This window comes from Castor canadensis, chromosome 2 (genome assembly GCF_047511655.1).
Source record: "Castor canadensis chromosome 2, mCasCan1.hap1v2, whole genome shotgun sequence".
NCBI classification, from domain to species: Eukaryota; Metazoa; Chordata; class Mammalia; order Rodentia; family Castoridae; genus Castor; species Castor canadensis.
The window spans coordinates 202,491,420-202,518,085 of NC_133387.1; the positions used below are offsets into that span (position 1 = coordinate 202,491,420).

Consider the following 26,666-nt stretch of genomic DNA (forward strand, 5'->3'; position numbering starts at 1 on the left):
CTGTGAGTGGACAATGCTGCTCTGTGCCTCCCTCTTTGTCAACTGGTCCTTAGAATAGTCTCCTCTGTGAAGCCTGCCCTGATCAGGGACCAGACCTTCCCTGTTTGTCATTTGTCCTTAGAAAGGTCTCCTGCTCTGTGAGGCCTGCCTTAACTGGGGACCAGCACCTTCCCTTTCTGCTCTTCTGTCCAATCCTATTTTAGTTTCTTCACAGCACAAATTACTAACTGAAATTGTCTTGCTCCTTGATTTGTGCACTTGTTAATTGGGCTGAATTAATGAATATGAGGGTTAGAGGAGTAGCTCAAAGTTATAGCACTTGTCTAGTAAGCTGAAGGCCCTGGTATAGCAATCCCCAGTATAGAAAATAAGTAAATAAATTAATATGAAATATGCCTCCACCTTTCAAAAGTCAGTGGAAACAAGAGGGTAGTCAAGTACACACTTGTTTCCTATGTTTACTCATCTCCCCAGCACTGAAGTCCTATCCTACTGTCCAGCCAGCCAACCCTCTACAACTGTCCTCAAAGCCAGCTGGAGATCAATACCTCACCAGCAAGATATCAGAACTCAACACGCATCCCCAAGGCCATTCACCAGCACCACACAATTTACACAGCTCATAAAATTGTTTTGCCTTTAATATTTTGAAAAATTAAGGAAATTCATGGAAGAATAACTTCCACCCGCTCCCCATTATCTGAAACTGTATTATGAGAAGTAGAAGCAGACTTTAACATTTTGGCTACAGGAAGTTTAATATATCTGTGAACAAATGCTGGATGACAACACATTTTACATGCATCAAGGACATAGGTCATACGTTTCTTTCTGTGACTCTGTTAACTGGTGAAAAGTGCATCCTTGCAAGAAGTCGGTGAGGGTAATGGGGTGACCAGGACCAGAGCGTCTTCACAGCTGGCCTCCAGGATTGGGAGCAGCCTCAGTGCCATCGGTTTCTCAGAGACACCGAGTGTCCCATGGATGAAAGCTCCATGGAGATGCAGAAGTTACTAGAGCTCAAAGGCAGTCCAAGGTCTGGGAGGAAGAAGATGCAGCGAATTTAGTTACTACCAAGGACTCAGCAGCACCCTGGGGTCACCAGAGAGGCTCTCCCGCATGACCAGTGTCCTCCAGCACTCAAAGTTCTGAGATGGACATGTGGCAGTCTCAGCAAGTTTCCAGACAGAGGAGCAGTGAGCTGTAAAGGCAGTCCCTGGGCTTAGGGGTCAGAGGCCATAGCGGGAGGCTGTGACTCAGTATTCAGAGGAACAGGGCTGACCGATCCACGCGCAAGAGGGGAATCAGGCCCCGGGTCTGGAGCTGTGCGCGCTGTGCCCACTGACAGGCGCCTCTTGGCTGGAGCCGGGAGGTTGGGCTCCTGCACCCCTGGTTGCCAGGGACGTCGGCCACGACCACGCCTGCCAGTCGACTGGTGGGGATCTGGGACCGGGGCGGAGATGTGAGCTGCTGCGGGAGGCTGGGCAGCAGCACGTCTGGCGGAAGACGGTCCCTTGGTCGCCCGGCGCGCCTGGCTGGTGCAGTGGGTCGCACTGCCCTTGGCTGCAGGCGGAGGTGGGTGTGAGGCCCGGCGAGGACCGGGGAAAGCTTTCCTGGGCGCATGGACGTCCCTCCCGGCGCTCAGCTTCTGCTTGGCGGGCGCCGCGGGCTCGGAGTGGTTCACAACCGCCCGGTCCTGCCCGCGTCTCCACAGCTCATAGCGCTCGGGCTGCAGGATGCGCACGAACGCGTCCATGGAGAAGCTGACCCTGGCCTCCCCGCAGCTGCACTGAGAGGCCACTTTGCCATAATCGATCCAGCGCGGGGTGGCGAAGTTGATGGCCTCGGCGCAGTTGAAGCCATGGTTGAAGCCAGCGTGGTAGCCATAGGGAAAAGTCACCACGAACTCTCCGGCCTCCTGCGTCGCGCGGCTGAAGGGGACGCCATTCTCCCTGAGCACCGTGGGAGAGATGAGGGCCACCTTGTGCCGCAGGAAGGCCTCGCAGATCTGGGCGCTGCCCGGGAACAGCTCCCTGGCCAGGCGCTCCAGGCGCTGCCCGTGCTCGGGGGGCACCGCGTACCAGGTCTTGGGCTCCCCAAAGTGCACATAGTTGATGCTGTACAGGTCCATGTCCTCCGTGTGCCACGCGAAGGTGGTCTTCCACATGCCAAAGTACAGGTAAGGTGTGTTGACCCCCTCGATGACGACACCACATTCCTGCTCCAGCAGGTCCTGAATGGTCCCCAGGTGGCCAAGGTTCCACTCTCTAGTGCTTTCATCAAACAAAGACCCGTTGACGTCAGCACCATAAATTGGTGAATCATAGAGGCGATTCTTCCAGTACTTTCTCTCCAAATCTTCATAATTCAGGTGTGCTGGAGTGCGATGCTTTTCACTGTTTGCCAGGTGGCGGTACTGCCCTACTGTCATGGCCTTCTTCTTTTTATGGTATTGAGTGAACACACCTGCCCCTCCAGACACCACCTGCTGCAGGGGAGTGGCTATTAACATGTCACTGATATTGTCATAGGACTGTCTGGCCCTCCATCCCTTGGGTGGAATGACCTTGGCTAGTCCAGCCCTGTGGGCGCCTTGAGACTCCATGTAAGCAATGTATTTGTCAAAATCATTAAACTCTTCTTTGGTTGGACGAAATACCATTATGCTGCAATTTGGATTCTGGACACACTTGGTCTTAGACTTCATAGCTTCAATTTTGTTAAATTTTGTTAAACTCCCAGTGTTTAGATACAAGTAGCTAAGGATGCAAGAAAATCTTTTTAATGATTGTGTTGCAGTAGGTATGAGGTAGCCGGACACACCAGCCACCTCTTGTGTAAATGAGATGATAGTCTTTCTTGGAATTATTGATTCACCAAGAGGACTCCTCCATCTGAGCAGCCAGACTCTGAAGGGCCTCAACCTAAAATTCTATGTTTCTCACATGGGGGCTGATTCTGTCCTCTTGAGATATACTGAATTACCCAGTCCTGGCTGGGTGACTCAAAAAAGCAGAGTATATCTTCAGGGCAGTGTCTGTAACAAAACCTGAAAGAATAAAGATAAAAAATTAATGTTTTGAAAAAGTTATTTGAGCACTACAAATCAAGCATGGCAACAGGGTACTACTCTTCGGAAACGAGAATAAAATTGTATAAGAGTGTCAATATGAACAATGATACCGGGAATTCTTATACCCTACTGGAGGCACTGCAATTGCTTTGAAAAACGATGGACAGCATCTATAAAACCGAGCACATGTGTGTGCTGTGATCCAGTGTTCCACATGCCCAGGGTGTGTGTGGAGCTGTACAGTGAAAGTCACATCTGAGAATGCTTGTAACACGTTATTTCTAGTAACCAAATGTCTACTACCAGCAGAATGGTAAGTATATTGTAGTATATTCACACAATGGAATAACACTAGTAATGGAGATTTAAGACTGTATAAAATATAGCAGATTTTGTAAAGAAAATTTTGAGCCGAATTACAAGATTCAAGAGAATAGCTATTACATGATTCCACGTATACAAAGATCAACAGAACAAAGTCATCTGTGTTCAAAGTCTGAGTAGCAGTTACCTTTGGGAAAGAGAAGTGGTTGTGAGTGGTGCCTCAAAGGGTCTCTAGAGTAATACTAATCGGCTCTTAATATAGCTACTGGTTGCTGGTGGAATGGCTCAAGTGGTAGAGCACCAGCCTAGGTACTGGTTACATACCCATCAGAACAGTTAACTGCGTAATTCACCAAGCTCTGACTATTTTCACAAACTTCTGTATGTTCATTTAAAAATAGAGTTTGCTCTATTTTTACTATTTACTACAATTATTAAGGACAAGTAAAAGGTGTGTATTTTTTGTATTAAAAGAATAATGAGTGATTGAAAACAAATGAACTGAGCATCCAAGCTCAGAAGCTAGAAAATGATAATTTAAGGAAAGAGGAGAGGTAGTAAAAGAAATAATGAGGAGTGAGGCTATACATGTCCTTAGGTTATGTTGTCTGATTTTATGCATTTCTTTCCCAAAACAGACCAATCTAGAATGACAGAAGAGGGCCCATCCAAAAAAGATGAGGAAAGCAAACAGCAAGTGTCCAGTCATGGTTAGGCTTCTCCAACCAAGTACAACCCAGGTTAGCATGGTATTGGTGGATTGATGGAGGACCAAGAGAATGGTCATACTGATGGGACATTATGGGAATGAGGGAGAGTGAAATAGGATTTGATTTATGGGCTGAATTTCTCCATTAGGTCATGTAAGTCTGTTAGAGCACTAGGAAATAAAATCTGGAAACAGAATGGGATACTTGAAATGGAGTTCCAAACGATGAAGTTTCTAAATACTTATTTTTATTGATATCTGAAAATCGTCTTGAGTTTTGCTTTATTATTAAATTCAAACTGTTTTACTCTTCCCACATTCTCTTTTCCAAAATTTGCCCTCTTGAGTTTTTTGCTTGTTTGTTTCTTTGAGACAAAAATCTTGCTATGTAGATTACAAGCTTACCTGGAACTCACAATCTTTCTGCCTCAGCCTTCTGAATGCAGAGCTTATAGATGTGCATGACCATGTCCCACTGCCTTCTTGGTTCTTAAATTCTCCCCCTTCCTAAGCAGATGAACTTAGCCCTTGTCTTCTTTCACTGCCTCAACAAATCCTTTCTTCAGCACCATCTACTTAATTAGTAGCAGCTTTTTAGCCCTTGATTTTGCAGGTAAGCACTTTGTATACAGTATCCTGTTTAAACTTCACAACTCTTCCATGAAACTGGTGCAGTCACTATTCATATTTTATGGTGGAAGAAACCAAGGTGTGGGGAAATTTTCCTTTTTCTTTGGATATACAGCTTATGCTCTCAATCTTGAGTTATGTCTATATCTGGCTTGTCCTCCATATGTAAGTATTTGAAAGCATTATCTGTGCTTTGCTTGTCACTGAATTTTCCAAAGGATATAAGTACCTCGTATACTGTGGGCATTTAGCACATTTTGATTATAGGAGTAATTAAGTGAGGCCATTTGGCACACACACACTGCCTTTCTCTTCTCCTGGGTGCACCCCATCTCCCTTTCTGCTCTCCTCTCAGGGGAGGAGGGATACTCCTTTCCAGAGCTGGTCTTATCACTTTAACACCTTAAGTAATTAATACCTCTCACTTTCTCAGGACTATGGTCAATTAAGTAATCACTATCATGGTTGTCTTTTTAAAACATCAGTCATTAATTTCTTTCCTGATTTAAGTTACTGCCCTTTCCTTTCACCTTCCTTTCAGTACCAAATGTGTCGAAGACATTAGAAGTTTACATCCATGAGCCCATTTCCTCCTCCTCCTCCTCCTCCTCTTCCTCCTCCTCCTTCTCTTTCCTTTCTCTCCGTCTGATTCTGCCTCCAACTCTCTACTGAAAATGTTCTCTGTAAATTATCAAATTGCCTCCCAAAGATGGTAATCCAGGGACTACACTTCACTTCTCCACATCTTTAGTTCATGGCACCTTTCCCACCCTCCTTCCTAAAATTTCTCTGACATCTGGGGCATTGGTATTCCTCTTAACTCTTTGGTTCTCCTGTTTCTCCTCTTCCTCCCACAAATGCAGATTTATTTCAAAGCTCAATTCTCATCTCTCTTTAACTATCTTTCTCCTTTAAAATTTCTATTTACATTCATGGAGTTTGTTAGTTCTGAGCGCTCTCCCTTTAAACATATTGTTTATTGTCATAGCTTTTTGTAATATTAACGCTCTCCTAAACTTCTGTTTTCCTTCTTTATCTTGGATAGTCTACTGAGCTCCTGAAAGTCAACCTATGCAGTACAAATCAACCACTTTTCTCATGAGACTAATTTTTTTTTATTCAGAGGTCTTTATACCAATGGTAATACACTTGCCCTAATTATCATTGACAATTATATCTCCCTCTCCCCAGTCACCAATGGGGACTCCATGAGAGTCTACTTTGAGACCCTGAGGGGATCTATATACCCCAGGAAGGCTTCGTGGTCTCCTTACCCTCCTCAGAGAAGAACCCATAGATCCATCACTACTCAAGCTAGACCTTCAGAGTCCACAAGTGCAAAGATTATATTGTATCATGGGATAGTGACCGTCTCCCCACCATACCCCAATTTTTAAATATTAAAATCATCTGACAATGATTTTTATTATAAATTATTTTGAATAATCAAGTTTTTAACTTGATCAAACATTTTATTCTTTCTACTTGAAAACTTGCTCTGAAAAAAATGGAAAAGATTAAAGTGAGACAATTTGGCAGAGTTAAATATCAGAAACTCAAATACCACTCTGAGGGCCTTTCCTCCCGGAGATGGGAGATACTCACTAGGGGAGTAAGCATTCCCTTGTATAGGAGGCAAGCATTCCCTTGTGTAGCCTTCAGAAGTTGTACATCAAAAGGAAATAAGCCAGTTCCGTAAGTGTAATCTGTGCTCACAACAAAACTGCTTTCAACTGCTGAGGTGCGACATTAGAGTAAACCACCAGTAGTCCAGCCAAACGCGTTTCTTCTCTGTGGGTCTCAAATGGTTACTTGTACTGTGAGCCGTCTTCTTCCTTCTCTCCAGCGGAACTGCAGGTACCAGTAGAGAACAATTACCCTGTCGCTAGGTCCTTATCCATAGCAACCACAGTAAGACGGCATTCCTCATCAAAGGAAACTTGACAGTTCTGACACAAGAAAAGTATTTTCCTCCTATCAGAATAATTAGAAAACAATACACGATACCTTAAACTTGAAACATTTCTGGAAATTAGAAAGTCCCTATTTCATGTCTTTTAAAAATAATGCCCCTTAAGCTTCCGGGCGTGGGGGAGGGGGGAGAGAGGGGTGGGGCGGCGGGGAGGGGGGAGGGGGAGGGGCGGCGGGGCGGGGGATGTGCTTTGACAAGAGCCCTTTTCACTGCAGACCTTGCCTAAATTCTAGGACAAGGAGAGAGCTTTGTTTTTTTCATGGTGTGTACATACTTCTATTGCTTCAAATTGGGGTTGTTGGCACAATGCCTTAAACATTATTGTTTCTTCTGACAGTTTATAGCTTCTTGCTAAGTTAGGAAGCCTATTTTGTTACCATTGGTGGAGGATAATTTGTAACCATAATACTTGATAACTGAAAAATTCTATTTTATGGAATGATTCAATTTTCCCCTGTTATTGGACAGTTATTTTATTTTCACTGTTCCACAATTACTCCCAAGTCACTTACACTTAAATATTTCCCCATTTTTCAGAATCTTAAAACTATTTCAGATTTGAAACTACTTAAGATATTCAGAAAAATATTGGATTGATGAAATTCTTTACATTATATACTTGTAAATGAAATTACTTTATTACAGAATTAAATATTTTTAGATTGTAACACAGAGCCAAACTCTCCAGCAATTGCCTCTTCTTTTATACCTTCACTATTAAGCAACCTTATTTTGAAAAAGAATGTTTATTAATTCAGTATGTAAAAAAGTACGTAGTTCAAGTATATTTCTTGGATTACCTATAAGACTGATTTTATTCATGAATATTAGTCATTTGGATTTTATCACATATATTGGTTCACATATACTTTTGACCATTTTTCACTAATAAGGTTCTAGTGTTTTCTCATCTATTTATATGAACATTTTATAAGTTGCTCAAGTTGAGTTGTCCTCAATTTGTCATTTCTTTAATTTCATTTAATAAAAAGTGTTTGTGCATATATTTCAATGTTTTCTGTGATTGACTCTGCTTTCCTATCTAGAGGCATATATTGCTTTGGGTTTTTTCCCTTTTTATGCTAATTGTATCATTTATTATATCTTTAAGGAGTTTATAAACTTTTAAAAATTGTTTTCTGGGTATTGTTATGAAGATAGATATAAGGAAGATATAAGTCTGTTTTCTGAGTCTTTGTAAGTTATCTGTTGTTTGTGTATGTCATTTTTACTTGTGGTGGGTTTGGTTAGGTGTCCTCTCTCTTTCTCTCCCTCTCCCCCATTCTCTTAAATTTTATTAACCTAAAAAACCAGGTTCTTTAATCTTAACAAGTTTCCACATTACTTCTTTGATGGCTCCCTCTGCTTTTCCTCTGTATACAACTCCTGTTAATTGGATCTTGGAGTGCTCATGGATTGGACCTTTAATTTTCATATTTTCCTCCTAATTTTCTATCCTTTTATTCCTACATTGTATCTTCTAAAATACTTCCTCATCTTTATCTTCCAAACTCTTTCTCTTTCTCTTTTTTCACTTTTCCTGTCAAGCTTTTAATTTCCAATGGGTTGTTTCTTTTTCCTTAGTTTTTATTTTTTGTATGTAGGTAGGTTCCTTCTTCTTGCTTACTGTCTTGTTCTTGTTTTATGGATGCATGTCTTCCCTTATCTCTCTGAAAATACTTAAGTATCAATGGTTTTTAAAGTTTTGTTTTATTTGATATAGTCTTTGAAATAGCCATTTGGCCAATATTTGGTTTTGTTATCTTTATGTTAAAGGCTTTCCTCAAATGTCTGGCAGTACTTAGCAATGAATCAAGACAGCTGCTTAGAAGGTCAGGGTGCCTGGTGGCTTTGGGGGCTCTACTGGCTGGCCTGGTGATCTGTCTGTTTCGTCTAGGGCTGGTCACATTCAACAATGAGGCAACAGGTCTGGCTTCCCCACCAAAAGGAAATGGAGCCTGAAAGTTGTAGTATCCACCTTGTAAAATGAACTTTGTTTATTTATTTGTTTACCCTCCACAACCACACTCTCAATGGTTCCCAGAATTCTCACTCCAGAAACCACATACTGTAGAAAATGAAGCTCAGTCTCCTGCAGGGATCAGACAGTGGTCAGGGAGTAGCAATGGAACCCGAGCGCCAGCAAATCCTTCTTGGCCTCATTTCAACTTCCATTTCCAAAGGTGCCTAAAGCCAGGGCATCCTGGGCCTGTTGGGTTCTGTGAGACAATTGTGCTGCCAGTTTAGGACTCAACTTTCCAGAGTTTGTAATCAGTTTCCTTCTCTATCTTCATCTTTCATCCAAATTTTGGCACTCTCTTTTCTTCTTTATCACTTTCTGCCTTTGTGATTTTATTTCTTAACTATGAATCCTGTCAGTGTTATTTTAATGGGGTTTTGTTTCAATTCCATTTGTTTTAGTGTTCCAGAATGTATCGATAGTTCTTTATCCAAAGTCTTGGCTCCAAACACTTGTAGTCACTGTCGCTGACTCTCTGCTCTTTCCCCCTCTTGTCACTTTTTCTCCCTTTCTTTAAGTTATAGCCCTGCTGTCCAGATCAAGCTGTGGCTCTACTACATGAGAAATCTCTCCTTTCCTGTTCTGGACCTCGGTGGGGACTCTGACCTCTTCCACACTCCATGTACACTGGGCCATTATTTGGAGAGCAGAAGCTCTCCAAAATGCAGTTTTAATAGGAAACTTCACCTCTAATGGCACTTACATAGGTAATATGTCTCTTCCATGAGATGTGTTTGCAGAAATATGTGTACATATTTCTGCACCACAAGCCTAACTATTCCCTTCTTGATAAGCTGCATAGGAAAGCGAAGCTAAAAGGGTGACTTCCTGTCCGTTTTGTGCCTACAAATGCCAATATTTGGTGTCCAGAAGTAGTTGGAGGTAGAAGAGAAAGGCACAGAAATACCAGGCATGAACAGCATAGATTAAATTGTGACATAAAACTGGAAGACTTGGATTTGGCCTTTGAAAATCCCCTTTGGCTTACATTAAATAATGTGAATTCTATAGTATACAACTTAAAGAACCCCAGAGCAATACATTTCCCCTGCCTCATTCCTACTTGTCAAAGGCAAATTACTTTTTTTTCAGTTGTTTCTTCTGGTTTTTCCTGTGTTTTTAGACTTTTCAATTTTAGATATTGTAGATACTCAGACCATAAAAAAATGTGGGATTTATTTTCTTATACCTACCCTAGCACACATAGATTACCCCTGCTGCCTCATAGCTGTTTCAAACTTTTTTGTTAAAGGTCTACATAAAATTGGTCACAGGTGATTCTGTAGTGTACTGTGATTGCACGGCCATTCATGCGTAAATTTTTATTGTGCTATAGTTGAACACTGTCTCATTCTTTCATTTGTTTTATCCATATTAATTCACTCCTATGTTCATTTCCAGAAATTTAAATCTCAATGCATAAAGTATACCAGGCACTGAAGCAGATTTCTAAGACATATTCTTTCTTTAACTCTCATAGTCTTCAGTCTGGACTGGTTAGTGTCTAGGTTGTTGCACAGCCTACATCCTGATGTTCTTATCCACCAGAGTCTAGGAGATGGCATTCCCTCTCTACTATGTTGGTTCCCTCATCCCTCCATCTCAGCACCCTCCCTAGGCTACTCACTTGTGTTGGTAAAGCATATCCACCAGGAGTGTCCTTGGAAGCTTCCCTAAAGACCGGGTGTCTCACAGGATCTCCAGAAGGACAGAGAGAAGGGTTTAAAGACTGTGCATCCAGGAACAATACCCAAACCATCCAAAGAACTGCAGTGAGTACTCCTATATCTCTTCTTGTCAAAGGCAACAAAGACTTTGAGTAAGGAACATTTCGCACTAGAATTCTATGTCACTGCAGCCTCTGAAAGCTCACTCTCACCATCCTCCTCTAGAAACAGATACTTTGCATAATCTACTTATTTCTTCAAACTGAGGTCTTCATGGAAGTGTCTGATCGGAGAAGCTTGAGTTACATGACTATGGTTTTCCTGTAGTAGAAGCTGGCTTCAGCTCTGGAGAGGCAGCGATCATAACGTGGATTTTTCCTAAATACAAAAATGAAATTTTATAGTTATTGAGTGGCTACAAACATCACAACTGTTTACCAGAGTTTGTACACTTGAAAATGTCTTTGTTTTACTCTCATAAATTTCATTCAGAATTCGGAAGACAGTCTTCCATTGAATTATAGCTTCTCAAAATCCAAAACCAATCTGTTTTCTGATCTTTTTGTATGACCTGTTTTAGTTCTCTGCACACTCTTAGGATGTTCTTTTGATCCTCATTTTCTAGCATTTCATTAAGTTTGAATGGTGAATCTTTCTTGTCAACTATTGTGCTAAACTCCCAGTACACAAACTCATGTTCTTCACTGCTGTGAAATTGTCCTGTATCATTTATTTGATGTATTCTTCCCCACTTTGTTTTGGGTTCTGTCTCTGTCCATAGCATTAGGCAGACATCAAAACTCGAGTGATCCTGTATTTTTTTCTCTTATTTTACAGCATTTTGTTCTCTTATTTGCCAAATTTCCTATTATTTTTAATTCCCAGAAGCTATTTTTATCCTCAGAATATTTTGATATTGATATTTTCCATGGTTGCAGATTTTCTCTTCTCTCAAAGACTATTAATTATAGGAAATTTCAGAAGCTTCATATACTCTGCAGTTTCCACTACATTCACCTTTGCAGGTTATTCTGGTTTCTGTCTTTCACGTTAAATGTGTGCACCTCATATTTAATTGTACTTGACTTGTAATTAATAACAAGGCACTAAATAACTGTATTTGCTATGTCTAAACAGTGGCCTAACAGGCACGTGGTCATTTCTTTGAGCATCTGTAGGTAAGAATCTAATAAAGACTCAATCTATATATTTACCTAATTTGAAATTGGGGCCCAGGACTTATTTGTCTGAGTTTTTGGTTTTGAGCTATATTACAGAAGATAGCGTGGAGAACACCTGTAGGGAGGCAGAGATAGGAGGTTAGTGGTGCCAGACCAGGCAAAAGCATAAGGCCCTACGGAAAAATGAACTGAAGGTAAAAGGACTAGGGATATGGCCTGTGGTCCAAGTGCTGAATTCTCAGTACTGCAGGAAAAAAGAAGGGAGACCAAGGCAAGATGACTGGAAATTTGAGGCCATCCTGGGCTACAAAGGGAGACTCGGACTCAAAAGAGAAAGGAGAAGGACAGGGGGAGGGAGAGGAAAGGGAAAGAGAGGGAGGGAGAGGGGGAGGGAACAAATAGAAATAATCTATCACAAAATCTGCATTCCAACCAGTGACAATCAACAAATTTGTATATCAAATTTGCTTCAAGTAGTTTTTAAAACAACTTTATTGAGACAATTTTCACAAAACAAATTCGTCCATGTTAAATGTGCACTTCTATTATTTTTAGTATATTTAAAATGCTGTGCAACCATCACTGCAACCCAATTTTAGAGTGTTTCCATCACTCCAGAAAGAATCTTTGTTTGCATCTGCAGTCATCTACTGCCACCTCCAGCAACTACTAGTCTACTTGTCAAACAAGTTGCTTCTCTTGACATTGACTATAAACGGAGTCATATGTACGTGCACTTTGGGTCTGGCTTCTTCATGCAGCATATTTTTGTGGTTCATCCATGTCGTAGTATATATCAGTATTTTGTTTCTTATAGCCACATTTCACATACCCATTCATCAGCTGACACATGTTCAGATTGTTTTCATTTTTAGGCTATAATGAATTATGAAAATTAATGTACAAGTGTGGACATGTTTTTATTTCTCTTTGGTGGATACAAGAAGAATGAGTGTCATATGGCAACTGTTTAATGATTTGAGAATTTCCCACTGTTTTCCAAAATAACTGCAATGTTTTATTTCCCACCAACAATATTTGAGAGTTCCAGTTTCCCAGTCAGCTTCACTAACATTTATTTTTGTTTTGTTAGAGCAGTTCTAGTGGGTATTAAGTAGTGATCATTGTGGATTTGATTTGATTTACTCGAGGACTAATGAGATTGAGTATCTTTTCATGGTGTTTATTAGCCATTCACACATCTTTTTTGAAGATGTTTCTATTTAAATCCTTTGCTTCTGTTTTATGTGTTCTCTTATTAGAGTGCAAGAAGTCTCTATGTAGTTATAGATCTCTTACTGGATATATGATTGCATGTGTTCTCTCCACATCCATGAGCTCTCTTTTCACTTCCTTGACTATCTTTTTAATTTTGATGATTTTCAGCTTACCATTTTTTTTTTTTTGCAGTATTGGGGTTTGAACTCAGGACCTTCACCTTGAGCCACTCCAGCCCTTTTTTGTGAAGGGTTTTTCGAGATAGGATCTCACGAACTATTTGCCCAAGCTGGCTTTGAACCAAGGTCTTCCTCCTGAATAGCTAGGATTACAGGCGTGAGCACAGGTGCCTGGCCTAATTTACCAATTTTTGGTGGTGTTTATACTTATGGTGTAATAATCTAAGAAATTATTGCGTAGCCTAAGGCAATGACGATTTCCCTGTTTTCTTTTTTATCACTTTAGCTTTCATTTAAGTTTATGATCATATATTTGCTTCATTTTTGTGTAGGGATCCAAATTCATCCTTTCGTGTGTAAATATCCAGTTGTTCTAGCATTATTTTTTGAGGATTATTCTTTCTCCCATTGAATTGTCTCAATACTTTTGTTGAGAATCAATTGACAATAAATGTAAGGACTTATTTTGGAATTTCAATCACATTCCACTGAATATATGTCTGTCCTCACAGCGATGTCTTATCATAGCTCTGTGCTAAGTCCTGAAATAGGGAAATTTGACCTCTCTATACTGTTCTTCTTTCTCAAGATTGTTTTCTATACTTGGACCTTTATGTCTCCATAGGAATTTTAGGATCAACTTTATCCTGAGCTCTCACTGAACCTCTTGGTTTAGTTCTTAGTTTCTTAGGCGATATGAATACGGTCATGTCATCTGTCAACAAAGACAGCTGTATTTCTCCCCTTCTAATCTAGATGCTTTTTTCTTGCCTAGGAATAGTGAGAACAGACATCCTTAAGGATCTTGTTCCTGTTTCAAGTACTTTTTAAGTGGAAGAAATGAATGTTTCACATGAAGTGCAAATCTCTTTCTGGTCCAAATCCAAAATCTCTTTCTACTTTCCCCTCCTAACAGGTAACTACAATTATGCATTTGGTGTACTTTCCATCTGCAGATATCTTTGTGCACATGTGGGTCCATTCACAGAATATTGCGCTACATGTATGCTAGCTTCATTTTGCATAGATGTTATACTATATATGATCATTTCTTTCTGCTTTTAAATTCAATATTAATGGCTTTAAGACAAGTTCATACATGTATATGAACACATGCATGTATACATAGATGAATGTACATGCATATGTGCACTATGTAGTCTAAGAATGATGTGTTTTTAAACATATTTCCCTATTGTGTCCACATTACTTCCAGGGCTTCCTATTCTAAACAATGCTGTTCAAAAAACCCTTCCCCATGTGTGTTCGTAGGGAACACACAAGGAAGCATTACTTCTCAGTGATTACAAACTACATTTGTATTTTATTAGGCAATGTCAGATTGCTCTGGTAGTGGCTACCCTAAGAACATCAACTAACGGAACAGGAAAATTTGTTTCTTCAGATGTCCAGGTTCATTGGATAATGTTAGCTTCTTGGTTTTTGGCAACTTGGTTAATTTATGCCCTTTAACTTTGTTATCACTATTATTATTGTGTGGCCTGTTTACTGTGAGTCAAATACTTGTTCACTGATGTATACTTCTGGGTTTGAGGTCTGTGAGTTACCAGCTTTATCTTGTTTGCTGATTTCTCTTTTTGTTGATTTGTTCTTTAAACATTTGGGATACTAATTCTATGTCTGTTTAGTGTTGCAAACGCCTTCTTCCAGTCCACCACTTCTACTGCTCCACCGACTGGCACATTTCTGTACCAGTACTACTCTATTTTAATTACTATGGCTTTATATGCAGCACTGATAGTTGGTAAGGAAAGTCTCTATATCTGTATTCAACATTTTTCATAATCAGCTAGAATCATAAACGTCAGTATTCATTTTAGAGTAAATCTGTCAATTTCCACAAAAAGCCTATTGCTTTGAATTAGCATTGAATTGAAATTACAGAAAATTTGGGATATTCATAGCTCCTGAATTGAGCACCTCACCTCATTAACTAGCAATATTTCCCCATTTATTCACATTTTTTGTGTGTACTTCAAAAAAGTTACAGAATTTTATGCATAAAGATAATGTCTCTGTTTCTTGGATATATTCTTAGGAAACATGATTTTTTGTATCTTAAGTGGAAACTCTTTTCTACCTAATTATCTTGCATTGCTTCCTAAACCTTATACTTCTCACTTCCTATTAGCTGTATTAGTTTCACCATTAATTCTAAAATGTTCCAGGTAGATTATATATTACTTTCATGTCTTCCTTTGCATTGCTTATATTTCTTACTCTCTTTTATTTTGTAGCAGGGCACAGATGGAAGTCTTAAATAACTAGACATGATCTTTAGTGAAATGTAGAATGTTGACTGAGTTAGCAAAACTTCTACCCCTCAATTCAGATTTTAAGAATGGTACAAACTTTGTTATATTTATAATTTCTGACCCAATCTGTGGTATTTTTGAGAATAAAGGGACCTGGAAAGGACAGGCATAAACTAGAAAGTTAGCGATACATCAAATAGTTAAAAGGCAACAGGAACATAGAACTTTGCATTCCCAAACGGCAAAACAGAAATTTTTTTCAAGTACTATAAAAACTTTACCAAACTGGCCACAAAACTATGGTTATAAAACAAGCTTTCACAAATGTCAAAATGTTGAAAGCAGTCAGAACATATTTTCTGACCATAAAGCAATAAACTTAGAAATTAATAACAAAGAGTACAAAACTCCTAATTTGATAAAATTAAAATATATTTCTAAATGAGCCTTTAATGAGAATGAAACAAAAAATGGAAATTAGGGAATATTTTAATTTAAATAAAAATGAAAATATATTTTAAATCTGTGGGATGCTGGTAAGTTGTTTAAAAGAGAACTGTAAAGTGTTAAAAGAAAATTTGAGAGAAGGAAAAAGGGTAGAAAATTAAGTGAACTAAACATTCATCTGAAGTAATAAAAAAAAAAGAACACCAGAGAAAATAGAAGGAAATAATAAAAATAAGACCAAAAATTGATTAAATACAAAGCCAATATAAGAAGAGGACAGATAAACTCAAAAGTTTTGTACATGTAATAAAATTGAAAAATCTTCAGTGAAAATGGCACACAACAAAAACAGAAGATACAAACAACTGGTGTAAGGAAAGATGAAGCAGTCATCTCTACAGAGGCTTCGACATTTAAAAAAAGAAAAGAAACACAGAACAGGAAACTTCCTGGCAATAGATTTTAAAATTTAAATAAACTAATTCTTAGAGAAACGTAACAGAAAAATGGACACACAAGAAATACAGCAGTAAGTATATTTATAACCACCAAGGATACTGAAGCCATAGTAGAACTCTTCCCAGAAAACAAACTCTCAGCTCAGATGGCTATACCAGCAAATTTCACCAAACGTTACAATTACAATCTCAGATAAATTTTCCAGAGAACAGAAAAAGAAGTAATTATTTCCCAATTCATAGTCTGATACAAATTAATAATATAAATGCTCCATGAGTACACTATGAGAAGGAAAATAACAGGCCAATCTCTTTATATTTATAAAATCCTAAAAAAAAATCTCAGCAAACTAATTCCAGGACTATATACATCGTGATCCAAATGGTTTTATTCCAGTAATGAAAAGTTGAAACTTAAAAAGAATTAATGTTATAACATACATTAACAGATGAACAGGGTAACTCAGATGCAGAAAAGGTACTCGATAAAATTACTTTTCAGCAAACTAAAAATGGAAAAACTTTAACAGCATAAAATGGATCTACTGAAAATTTTTTGCAGAGTTAAGTTTCCCTTGAAGACTAGAAAAAAGTCCTGGGATCAGCATTTTTATTCAACATTGTCCTGGAAGTGCTAACCAACATAAGGCCAGGGGAAAGCAGAATAGAGGCACTGAGACTGAAAAGGAAGGAACAAAGCTGTCGTTACTGGCAGATGATATGCTGTGCATGTGGAAAATGCAAAAGATCTGAGTAAGCCACTCAAATTAATAAGAGAGTTGGGAACTACCTTGAATTTAAAATAGCCATACATAAAAATCAGTATTTCTACCAACCAGTTATGATCAAAATTTAAGAAAGATGCCATTAAGTACTGTGTGGCACCTAACACTAACAAGGAATTGCAAGATTTCTATGAAGGCAATACTGGAAATATACTTAAGGAAGTAGTATATTAAATATACTTCAGAATATTTAAGGGTGACTTAGGTTAATGGAAAGGTACAAACTGTTGATTTGAAAACTCAATGCTATAAAAAATGTCAATTCTTAATCTACAAATTCAATGTTATCCCAACTAAAGTCTCCAAAGTATTTTTGTAGACCTGAACAACTTGCTCCTCAATTTTGACAGTAAGATACAAAGGGCCAAGAATAACAGACACTCTTGTAAAAGAGGAACAAGGTGAGAATACTCCTTGGGTCAACAAGATTTCAAGACATCTCACACCATGAGCTTTGGCTCATGTCTGATGGTGCTGTGAAAGGCCCCTGAAACCTCTTAAAAGACGGTATCTGAGAACATCAGTAAAACTTCAAAGTACGGACTTCTCAAGAAATACTATGCACGAAACATAAAGGAAATGATTGATACACTAAAGTACCCTAAAATTAAAGACTTTTGTACATCAAAATGTTTCAAAAAAAGAAACCAGGCAGTGATAAATTATATGTGCAGCACAAGTAAGCACTAGAAATTTAATGCCCAAAGTATTAATGACTCATAGAAATCCATAAGAAAAAAGACAATTCAGTAGAAAGATGCCTCACAAAAGAAAATCAAATAGATAGTGAACATATGAATTAGTAAACAAATACAAATTGTGACCTCAGTGACATATCACCATTATATCGCCAGATGAGAGGAAATTGAAAAGTTAGCCAACATCAATAACAAGGGTGGTGAGATTACAGGAGGGTGCTTGTCCTGTGAGGGAATGAACATTTGTGTACCTTTGAACATCTGCAAGAATGTTTAGCGGTATTGGTTGTCAAACCACCATGATGGGAACATAACTGTCAGAATTAATAAACTAGAGTTATGTATTTTCTACAACAAAATGCTATATATCACAACTACACACAATACACATTAGGTGGTAGGGGAAAAGCAAAATACAAAAGAATACATACAATTAGTTTACATAAACATTTATAAACACTTATATGTAAGTTCAAAAATCAAAAAGATTAATATTTAGAAATGCATATACAGGCATTCATTGAAATATATTTTGGGGCTTTACAGTTGATCAGAGTTCAACGTTTATTGAAAACTTGTGTTCTCCTGTTTGGGTTACAGGATTTTATAGACATATGTAAATGCAATGAGCACGCAAACATATTAGGTCAAGGCTGGTACTTTGTCTGGATTGCCTATCAAACTGAGAGAATTTTGTTTAAAACATTCCCACCACAACTGCAGATTTGCCAGTTTTTCCTTGTAATTCTCTTTTTGATTCATATTTTTCAAACTCTGTGGTTAGTTGTACACATGCTGATGTTGTTACATTTCTTGGTGGATTTCTCTTTGTGATATAAGATGCAATTTCCCTTTTTTTTTTTGGCAGCATTGTGGTTTGAACTAAGGGCCTCAGGCTTGCTAGGCAGGCACTCTTACCGCTTGAGCTGCTCTACCAGCCCTCTTTTGTGATGGATTTTTTCAGCATAGGGTCTCAGGAACTATTTGCCTGGGCTGGCTTTAAACCATGATCCTCCTGACCTCTGCCTCCAGAGTAACCAGTGCCCGGCTAAGATGCAACTCTGTTCCTATTAATTTTATCAATATAAAGACTATTTTAATAATATTACCTCATGAAGCGTGCGCGTGTGTGTGTGTTTATCATTTGCCTGGCATGACTTTTTCTGTCCTTTCATTTTCTATACTTGTGTTCTTTGGTTTTATTTTTAATTGTCTTGGTAATACTGGTCTGGCTTCCCAATGAGGCAGTCACATGATTAGGGCAAGCTGCAGTACTGTCCAGTAATCTACCTGGACCACTAGCCATTGACACTTCATCTTGCAGCTCTCTCCAGGAAGCCACCTCTGGGCCCATAGTGTCTTCATTTAAAATCAGGCTTTTATTGATAGAAGGCAAGCTGCTTTATTTTTCTATTCTCCCTACTTACCAAAAGAAATTAAACTGCTAGCTTTTGTGTTAGAAAAAACATTTTCAGTTTAAAATCTGAAAGCACCTTCTGTTATTTTGAATTGCCTATTTCTTATTAGAAGCCTCAAACATTATAAAGCAAACTTTTGCCTTTTGTGAATGAGGGGAGTTACTAGAAATGAACAGAGACTGGATTAGAGATGTGATTAGGTTAGGGTAGAGCTGACTTAGAATTTGGGGTAGGGCTTACATAAAGAGCCTGATTATTGAATGAGTTTTTCATTTAGAGATTCTCTCCTGAAAAGCAATCATGTCTGTGGGTCTTGCCATATCTTCATTTGAAATCAGGATTGAAATGAGCAGAATGTAAATTACTTTTTTGACCTTTAAAATACAAAACAGATTAAGACAATAATGTTTACATCACAGCATTATTTTTTCCTGTTAAAACTCACCCATCCATCCATCCATTCAACTCTTTTATATTCTCATGTGGAATATTTTACGGGGCAACTGTTGGTGCCAATCATTGTTTTAGATGCTTGCCTACCACTGAGCAAAGATCCTTGCCTTTGTAGAATTTATATGCAGACAAGGAGGTAAAGAAGGAAACAGTAAATATAGTGTAACTATATCATATAGAATCCTGGAAGATGATTCGCGCTGTGTAAAAAAAGAAAAAGAAGAGCAGAGTATGGAAGACATAGAGTACAGGATATTAGCGGGCAGAAGGGAAGAACAGCTGCAATTTTAAGTTGGCTAGTCTCATTGGAGCAAAAACAAATAAGAAAGGCTATTCTAGGTGCAAGGGCCTTGAGGCAACAGCAGCGATGCATCCAAGAACACCAGGAAGGACAAAACCTCAAAGGCTTAGCAAGTGAGAGCCAAAGATGCAGGGGAAGGCCGGGCCATGGAAAACCTTGGAGGCCACTGTGAACAGTTTGGTTTTGACTGTGGGAGTCAGGAGAGACAATGCCTCCCCACTGTCTGACTGGATGTCCTTTTCTCTCAATCCCATTCCACTGGATAAATTTTTAAAAATTGTTGACAATCTGGTGCTGTAATGTAATATTTCATTGATAGTTACTTTCATTTTCCACATTGGGAGTTTGAGATCTTTCATGTTTATTGGCTATTGTTGATTTTGAATTTTTTTTTTCTGAATGACTTATCTCCTTTGTTTTTATTGTTTTTAAAATGTTTTATTATGTGTGTTAATAGCAGTAGGAATTATACATTGCAGACATCACAATACTTATCTGTTAATCTAGAATTTAGCTATTGGCTTTGTTTTGGGCATCTTCTGCTATAAAATTAACTTTTTAAGATGAGGTCTTTCTATGTAACACAGCCCAGGCTGGCCTGGAACATGCCATCCTCCTGCCTCAGTCACCTGAGTCCTAGGATGACAGGTGTGTGCTACCATAGCCTGGCTTCAAATTAATTTTTATGTAGATGATTTTAAGTCATGTAAGTTATAAGATGTCTGTCTTGATGAAAACATCTTCCCAAACTCTACATTTTGATACTACAGTTTTTTTAATCTTAGGTTTTTATGGTTTCTTTTTTCACTTTGGGCTATTGTTTTTATCCAAGGCTTGAAGCTGCAATTTATAATTACTTCCTGAAAAGAAAAGTCAGTTTTGTAATCACAGTTATTACATAAAGCATCCTTTTCACATTGAAATAAAATACTATGTTTCATATTAAAATGAAGGAGCACTTATAAAGTTAAAATATATCACACCATGTTCAAAAGCTGGTAAGAATCATCTGAGAACTGGGGGTGTGGCTCAAGTGGTAGAGCACTTGCCTAGCAAGTGAGAGGCCCTGGGTTCAATCCCCAGTGCTGCCAAAATAAAAAGGGGGGTGGGAGGGCAGGAATTATGGCAGAATGCCAGTCACTAAGAAGGCTAGAGGAATTAGGACCCAGATCACAAGGGAGAGGTTGGGGTCACCTTAGCTCTAGTAACCATGGAAAGCAAACTATATGGGCATAGCCAAAGCAACTCGATAGGTATGCTGAGAGGGGAAATGAGCAGCCCTTGCTTAAGAGAAGCCAAAAGATCTTTCCCTCTAAAGAAAGATGAAGAGGGAAAGAGAGGCAGTAGAGGCAAGTGGATGTCAAGAGGGGCATGCTGAAAACATTACAGCAGAGGGGAGAAACAATTAGAGCAATATGAAAGGATAGGCAGAATTAAGGGCCCAAACAGATTTTTGTGATGATGAGTTTAAAATAAGAATTGCAGAAAAGTTAATAGTTTTTTTTTGCCAGCTAGGTTGGCTGACAGGGTGAGTTTTAAGTTTTTAATAAATTTCCCAACTTTTAGTCTCTTTATTTCATATTGTTTTCAAACAGCCAAAGGCTTTATAGTTTCATTTTTTTATTAGTATTTCCAAGTCACTTAAGTAAAAAACTTTTTAGGTTTTTTTCTTATTAATATTTTCAATTATTTTAGTAGAAAGCTTTTAATTTTCTGAATTGATTGACTATACTTACTGAGTTATATTGAAATTATAGGGAACTTACCTGATCATACTTATAGGTCAAAAGATTGGGGTAATAGGCTAGAAGTTAAAAGGAACTTTTATCCTGAGTGAGGTAAGTCACTCAGGATAGACAACTGGGACATAAAAACTGTGAATTTTCTATAATTGTGTCACTGTCTTGCGACTGCTACTTCTTTCCTATTTCATAGTGCATCATTCATTCATTCATTCAACAAATACTTACTCAGTACCTATTAAGTGCCAGGCACTGTTCTATATGCAGAGAATACATCAGGGGACAAGAGAGACAAGGTTCCTGCTTTCCTGGAACTTACATTCTAATACAGGAAGCTGGGCAATAATAATAAAAATAATATTAGTAACATGGCTACCATTCACACAGTAATTACTGCTTGCTGAGACATTCTAGGTACTTTACAAATATTTACATTATCCTTACTACTGTAGTCCCCACATAAGGAGGTAGGGACTAAACTACCCTCATTTTTGCATGAGAAAGTGAGGGTACAAAAAAGGGGAAATAATTTGCCTAAGGTTGCACAGCTAGGAAAGGGCAACACTGAAATTTAGCACTGAGATGGGCTACATCACCTTCGCTCCAGGCCTTTGCTATACTGCCTCTCCCACCAAAAAAAAAAAAAAAAAAAATCAATACAAGCTTTAAATCCATGTAGTGCTCAGTACTATGAAAATTAAAACAGGGCTATGTGATGATGTTTGTGCAACAGAGGGGGGTGGGGATATTTTCTAGAAGAAAAATCAAGGCTTTCACCTTGAACTTTGTGGAGGAGGAGCTTTTTCTACTTTTCTTTCATTTACAAGTTTCAAAGAAAGAATTTAGGAGCAAAACACTGAAATGTAGATTTCAGGGAAACCTCACTGTGATGGCCTCTAGAAAGCTAAGACTTGAAGGGTGGCAATACGCTTATCTTGGAGCAGAGGTGACAAAAGTTAGTGCAAAGATTAACTTTACTAGTCTTTCAAGTTCAAGGCCACTCCAGGCTCCATGGTGAGACCCTGCCTCAAAAAACAAAAACAGAAGGAATCTTGACTTATTCTGTGAAACAAAAATGCCCACTTTTCTACATCTACAGCTTAGTATATAATTGACTGATGGAAGTGACATCAGGAAGATAGACAGGAGTGAGACTGCATGGGGCCTCGGGTCATTAAGAAATTCGAGCAAGGAGTCAGCGGCTCACGCCTGTAATCCTAGATACTCAGGAGGCAGAGATCAGAAGGATCACGGTTGGAAGCCGGCCCAGGGAAATACTTCCAGCGAGCCTATCTTGCAAAAACCCATCACAAAAATAGGGCTGGTTGAGTGGCTCAAGGTGGAGGCCCTGAGTTCAAACCCCAGTACTGTAAAAAAAAAAAAAAAGTTATTCTAAGGGCAGAAGAATTCTATGCAGGAAAGCAACACCATGATTGATGATTTTGAAACATCACTCACTGTCATATGCACAATTATAGGAAAAAGAAGCAAGAAGATCCATAAGAGGCAATTGCAGTTCAAGTGGCGAGGATGGTGGCTTGGATGAGTGGTGGCAGTGGAATGAAATTTAGGGTAAATTTTGAAAGACTTGGCAAGAGTGAAGAAAAAGGAATGTAAAGCACCTTGGGATTTTTTGTTTGAGTAACTAGTATGATGACTGGGTCCTTTAAGATGTGTAAGATTGGGGGAGGAATACTTTCCCTAAGAAAAACCAAGGTTTTTCATCTGGACCTTTTAGGGGAGAAAGGGCTTTTTCTACTTTTCTTTCTTCACTTACAAGTTTCAAAGAAAGAAGTTAGGGGGTAAAGCATTTCGGTGTTCGGTTCTTATGAGAAAGTAAATCGGGGAAGCGCAATCTTCATTTGTTTAGCCATTATTTATTGAGCATGTACTATGCATCACGGTCTATGCGATGACATACCAAGACACACGGAGCACAAAAGTCCCTGCTCTCAGAGTACTTTTCATTTCAGGGGTGGGAGGGGAAGCCATGGGGATTTTTTTTCCTTTGGTTGTCTCATTGGAACGTCACCTAACGCCTGAGTAGCCATCTTAACTCCAGCTGAGGCTTCTGGCAGTAGGGCCCGCCGTCCCAACCGTTTGCTCCATGTCCACGCTGCTGACATCTCCCTCCCACTGGAACCTACCGCTTTCTTACGAAATAAAAGCCTGAACCAACAACACGCCCACAACCTTCGCTTCCAAGTCTAGTATTTGTGCAGGAATGGTACCTTTGTAAGGATCGTGGCTGCCCCGTACATATTTGTTCTTTCTTCATGTCCACTTAAAGAAAACCCTAGTCTCTCCGCAGCCCGGCTGCCTAGGGTCTAGCTCGCGGCACGACGCAGCAGGAGCCGCTGGGCTCAAACCCTGGGGTGTAATCCTTTCCCACGCTCCCGCCCGCCACCGGGGCTTTCCGTCCGCGCAGTACCGGAGTGAAGGAGTCTGGGAGGGGGTCGGGGAAGGAAAAGACGGAAGAGACATTAAGTAATTGGTTCTCGAAGGTATAAAATGATGTTTAGGGTCTATTCCCAGGCACTGATTTCAAATGCCCGCCCCCTGGGCAGTCTCGACCACGCCCCCTCCGACGTCACGTCAACTTCCACCAAGCTCTCTGCGGATTGGTCATTGCCTGCGTCTCCGGGTTTCGCTTCCGGGTCCTGGGCTTCGGCTCCAGGCGCAGAGGCTTCTGGGAACCGGGATCGGGATGGTGTGTGTGTGAGATCCTCCGAGGCTGCTGCTGCGTCGGACCTCGGCTAAAGTGAGCGGCGGAGGGTAGTGGTGTATCGTTTCCCTGGGTGGGCTGGGAAGGGTAGCTGGGGTCGGAGGGCGACCGACGCTCTGGGACCGTCGTCCAGGACGCCGCGCGGAGGCCCGGGCCGGCCGCGGCCCGCGGAAAAAGGCGGCGAGTCCCGGCGCCGGGCGGAGGTCGGGCGCTGCGTGCGGAGGAGCAAGGGGGAGGTGTGGCCGGCGTTGTCGCCGCTCGGGTGTGGAGCCACGACAGCAGCGGCTCCTGGCCAGGCCCCGGGTTCTGAGACACGCTTAGATTACAACTTGCGAAGGGTCTGATGGCCTTATGGTGGCTGTTAGAGAAGAAGAGGGCATCAGCGAGGTGGGTGGACGGTGTCTCGGGAACCCTGCGCCCTCGCCCAGCTTTGTTAGGCTGTTGTGCGAGGTCTGATAAAATGCAAGCCTTAGGGAATGCGGTGGAATGAGATGAGAAGTCCTCAAGCGTAACTCACGGCAGTACTGTTTCACGAGGCTTTGCCATGTCGTGTCTCGAAGTAATCGTGACGATCCACAGGCTGAGGGACCTGCCCGAGGCTGCACACAGCCGGGACGGGAACACAAAGCCGGTCTTCGCCGCAGAATGTTTGTAGTAAATAGCGCTGCCTGAGCTTAATGATCTTGTTTTCTTGGGAACTTGTGTTTAAAATGATTGTTTAGGCAACTTTGGGGGAATGAGAAATGGAAATTATTTCACAAGGATAGCTGTTAATGGGCAGTTTGTAAAGTGAGAGTTCTGTTAGAAATAAAACCGTTTTTCCTCAAAGAATAAAAGATGACAACAGCAGCAAGGCCAACTTTTGAACCTGCAAGAGGTGGGAGAGGAAAAGGAGAAGGTGACTTGAGCCAACTCTCAAAGCAGTATTCAAGCAGAGACCTTCCCTCTCACACAAAGATAAAATACAGGTAAAAAAGACTTTCCTTTCACCTTGTTCACAACACAAGGTGAAACCTGTTACGTAGCACGAGCGTGATACGTGATCATCTTGCAGTTATAGCACTTAAATATCTATGGGAATTGAATGCAAGAAAGGTTTTAACAATAAAATTATGCTCTGTGGTTATAAAGTACTACCAGGTATTCTTTCAGTGGAAATGCCTAGTTGCCAGAAATGTCCATATGTAGATGGAACGGTAGCCAATAAATTACTTCAGAAGGACAATGCACTATCACCACCAGTCAATATGAGATAAAAAGTGTTATCCACAAGACTTTGAGGTGATACAATACAAACAAAAGTCAAAGATATTTTAACCAATCTGCAACATGTTATGGGAGAATATGTCATTTGAGTTTGGGCTTCTTGAAATACTGAAGGCATCATACTTCCTGTTAACCTTTACATTAGGTGATTGTCTTGTTCTCTTCCTTGTTGTATGCTTGAGGGACAAGGTCGCATTTGTGAATTGTCTTTCACTGCTGTAGCCATGTGCTTTTCATTTTTGCCCTGGTTTGTTTCTTCTGTAGACAAACTACTCAGGATGCCCCTGAAGAGGTTCGTAACCGTGACTTCAGGAGAGAATTGGAAGAGAGAGAGAGAGCTGCTGCACGAGAAAAAAATAGGGATCGTCCAACTCGAGGTACCAGCACTGTCAAACATTTGTCTCATAAAATTAACTTTCTTTTATGTGGTAATTGGGGTTTTTATTAGTGTATATTAATTGTACAAAGGGGTTTCATTGTGATGTTTATGTATATGCATATGTTCTTTGCTCAGATTTACCTTGCCTGTTGCTTTTTCTCACGTGGTAATTGGGAGGGGTTAACTCTTTTTGTGAGCTATACTGCTGGTCCTTAAATAATTAGATTAGAAAGGGAAGAGGTACATTCCAGTTCCATCCTTTTATGCTTCCGTATTTGAAATGACAGGGTGATCTGGGGATATTTAGCACAGTACATTTCGGTTCCCATCAAGGGGTTTTTGACTCTTTATGGCAGCCAGGCCCCAGTTTTGTAACCAGCTATTGGAGGGCATCCAGAGGCATCAGTTTTTAGTGTCTTTTTTTGCCTCCAGCATATGTAAACTATTTTCCTGGATTTCCGAAGAGACCGCAGTTCTAGCATTAATATTCCATTTAATATTTGCCAATAGCCCATTTGCCTTTATTGGGCACAGTCTCTGCTGTCATGGAGCTCTCAGTGGGCTCTTTGTGCCTGAGATCAGAAATGCATTGTTTACCAGATATAGTGGTGCATGCCTGTAATCCCAGCACTTGGGAGGTACAAGTTTGAGGCCAGCATGGACTATGTAACAAGTTCCTGACTCAAAAAGCAGACAAACAAAAAAAGAAATGCACTGTTTGTTTCAGTAAGCTCAATGATGTTTG

General features: G+C 39.9%; 2 protein-coding genes and 1 non-coding gene across 6 annotated transcripts in view; 2 read left to right on the forward strand and 1 right to left on the reverse strand.

The window, feature by feature from the left end:
* The window catches only part of Cwc15 (CWC15 spliceosome associated protein homolog), a 74,939-nt gene that overhangs the window by 40,514 nt on the left and 7,759 nt on the right, over window positions 1-26,666 (forward strand). Inside the window, exons 1-3 of one of the 3 annotated variants that reach the window (XM_020159559.2) lie at window positions 24,171-24,312; window positions 25,106-25,244; window positions 25,807-25,919. In XM_020159559.2, the coding sequence (XP_020015148.1) occupies window positions 25,114-25,244; window positions 25,807-25,919 (244 nt within the window). In that variant the 5' untranslated portion in view covers window positions 24,171-24,312; window positions 25,106-25,113. Of the gene's footprint in view, window positions 1-24,170; window positions 24,313-24,513; window positions 24,664-25,105; window positions 25,245-25,806; window positions 25,920-26,666 lie in introns of those variants that run through there. The other 2 variants (XM_074066879.1, XM_074066878.1) reach the window with 2 other exon arrangements.
* On the reverse strand, window positions 700-24,103 carry LOC109683597 (lysine-specific demethylase 4D-like). 2 transcript variants are annotated; one of them, XM_074066877.1, is made up of 2 exons: window positions 23,783-24,103; window positions 700-3,049 (listed from the first exon to the last, which is right to left on the reverse strand). In XM_074066877.1, exon 2 carries the CDS (start codon window positions 2,705-2,707, stop codon window positions 1,223-1,225), a length of 1,485 nt encoding a protein of 494 aa, XP_073922978.1. In that variant the 5' UTR covers window positions 2,708-3,049; window positions 23,783-24,103; the 3' UTR covers window positions 700-1,222. The 2 variants fall into 2 exon arrangements, 1 of the variants encoding a protein (XP_073922978.1); XR_012445636.1 differs by lacking the exon at window positions 700-3,049 and adding an exon at window positions 7,589-10,773.
* On the forward strand, window positions 20,828-20,900 carry Trnaa-agc (transfer RNA alanine (anticodon AGC)). Its single transcript has one exon. It is a non-coding gene; the product is annotated as a tRNA-Ala (tRNA).

What these genes read in the sequence shown, in the direction of transcription:
- LOC109683597 (XM_074066877.1), bottom strand. Translation starts at nt 2,707, where the DNA reads ATGAAGTCTAAGACCAAGTGTGTCCAGAATCCAAATTGCAGCATAATG.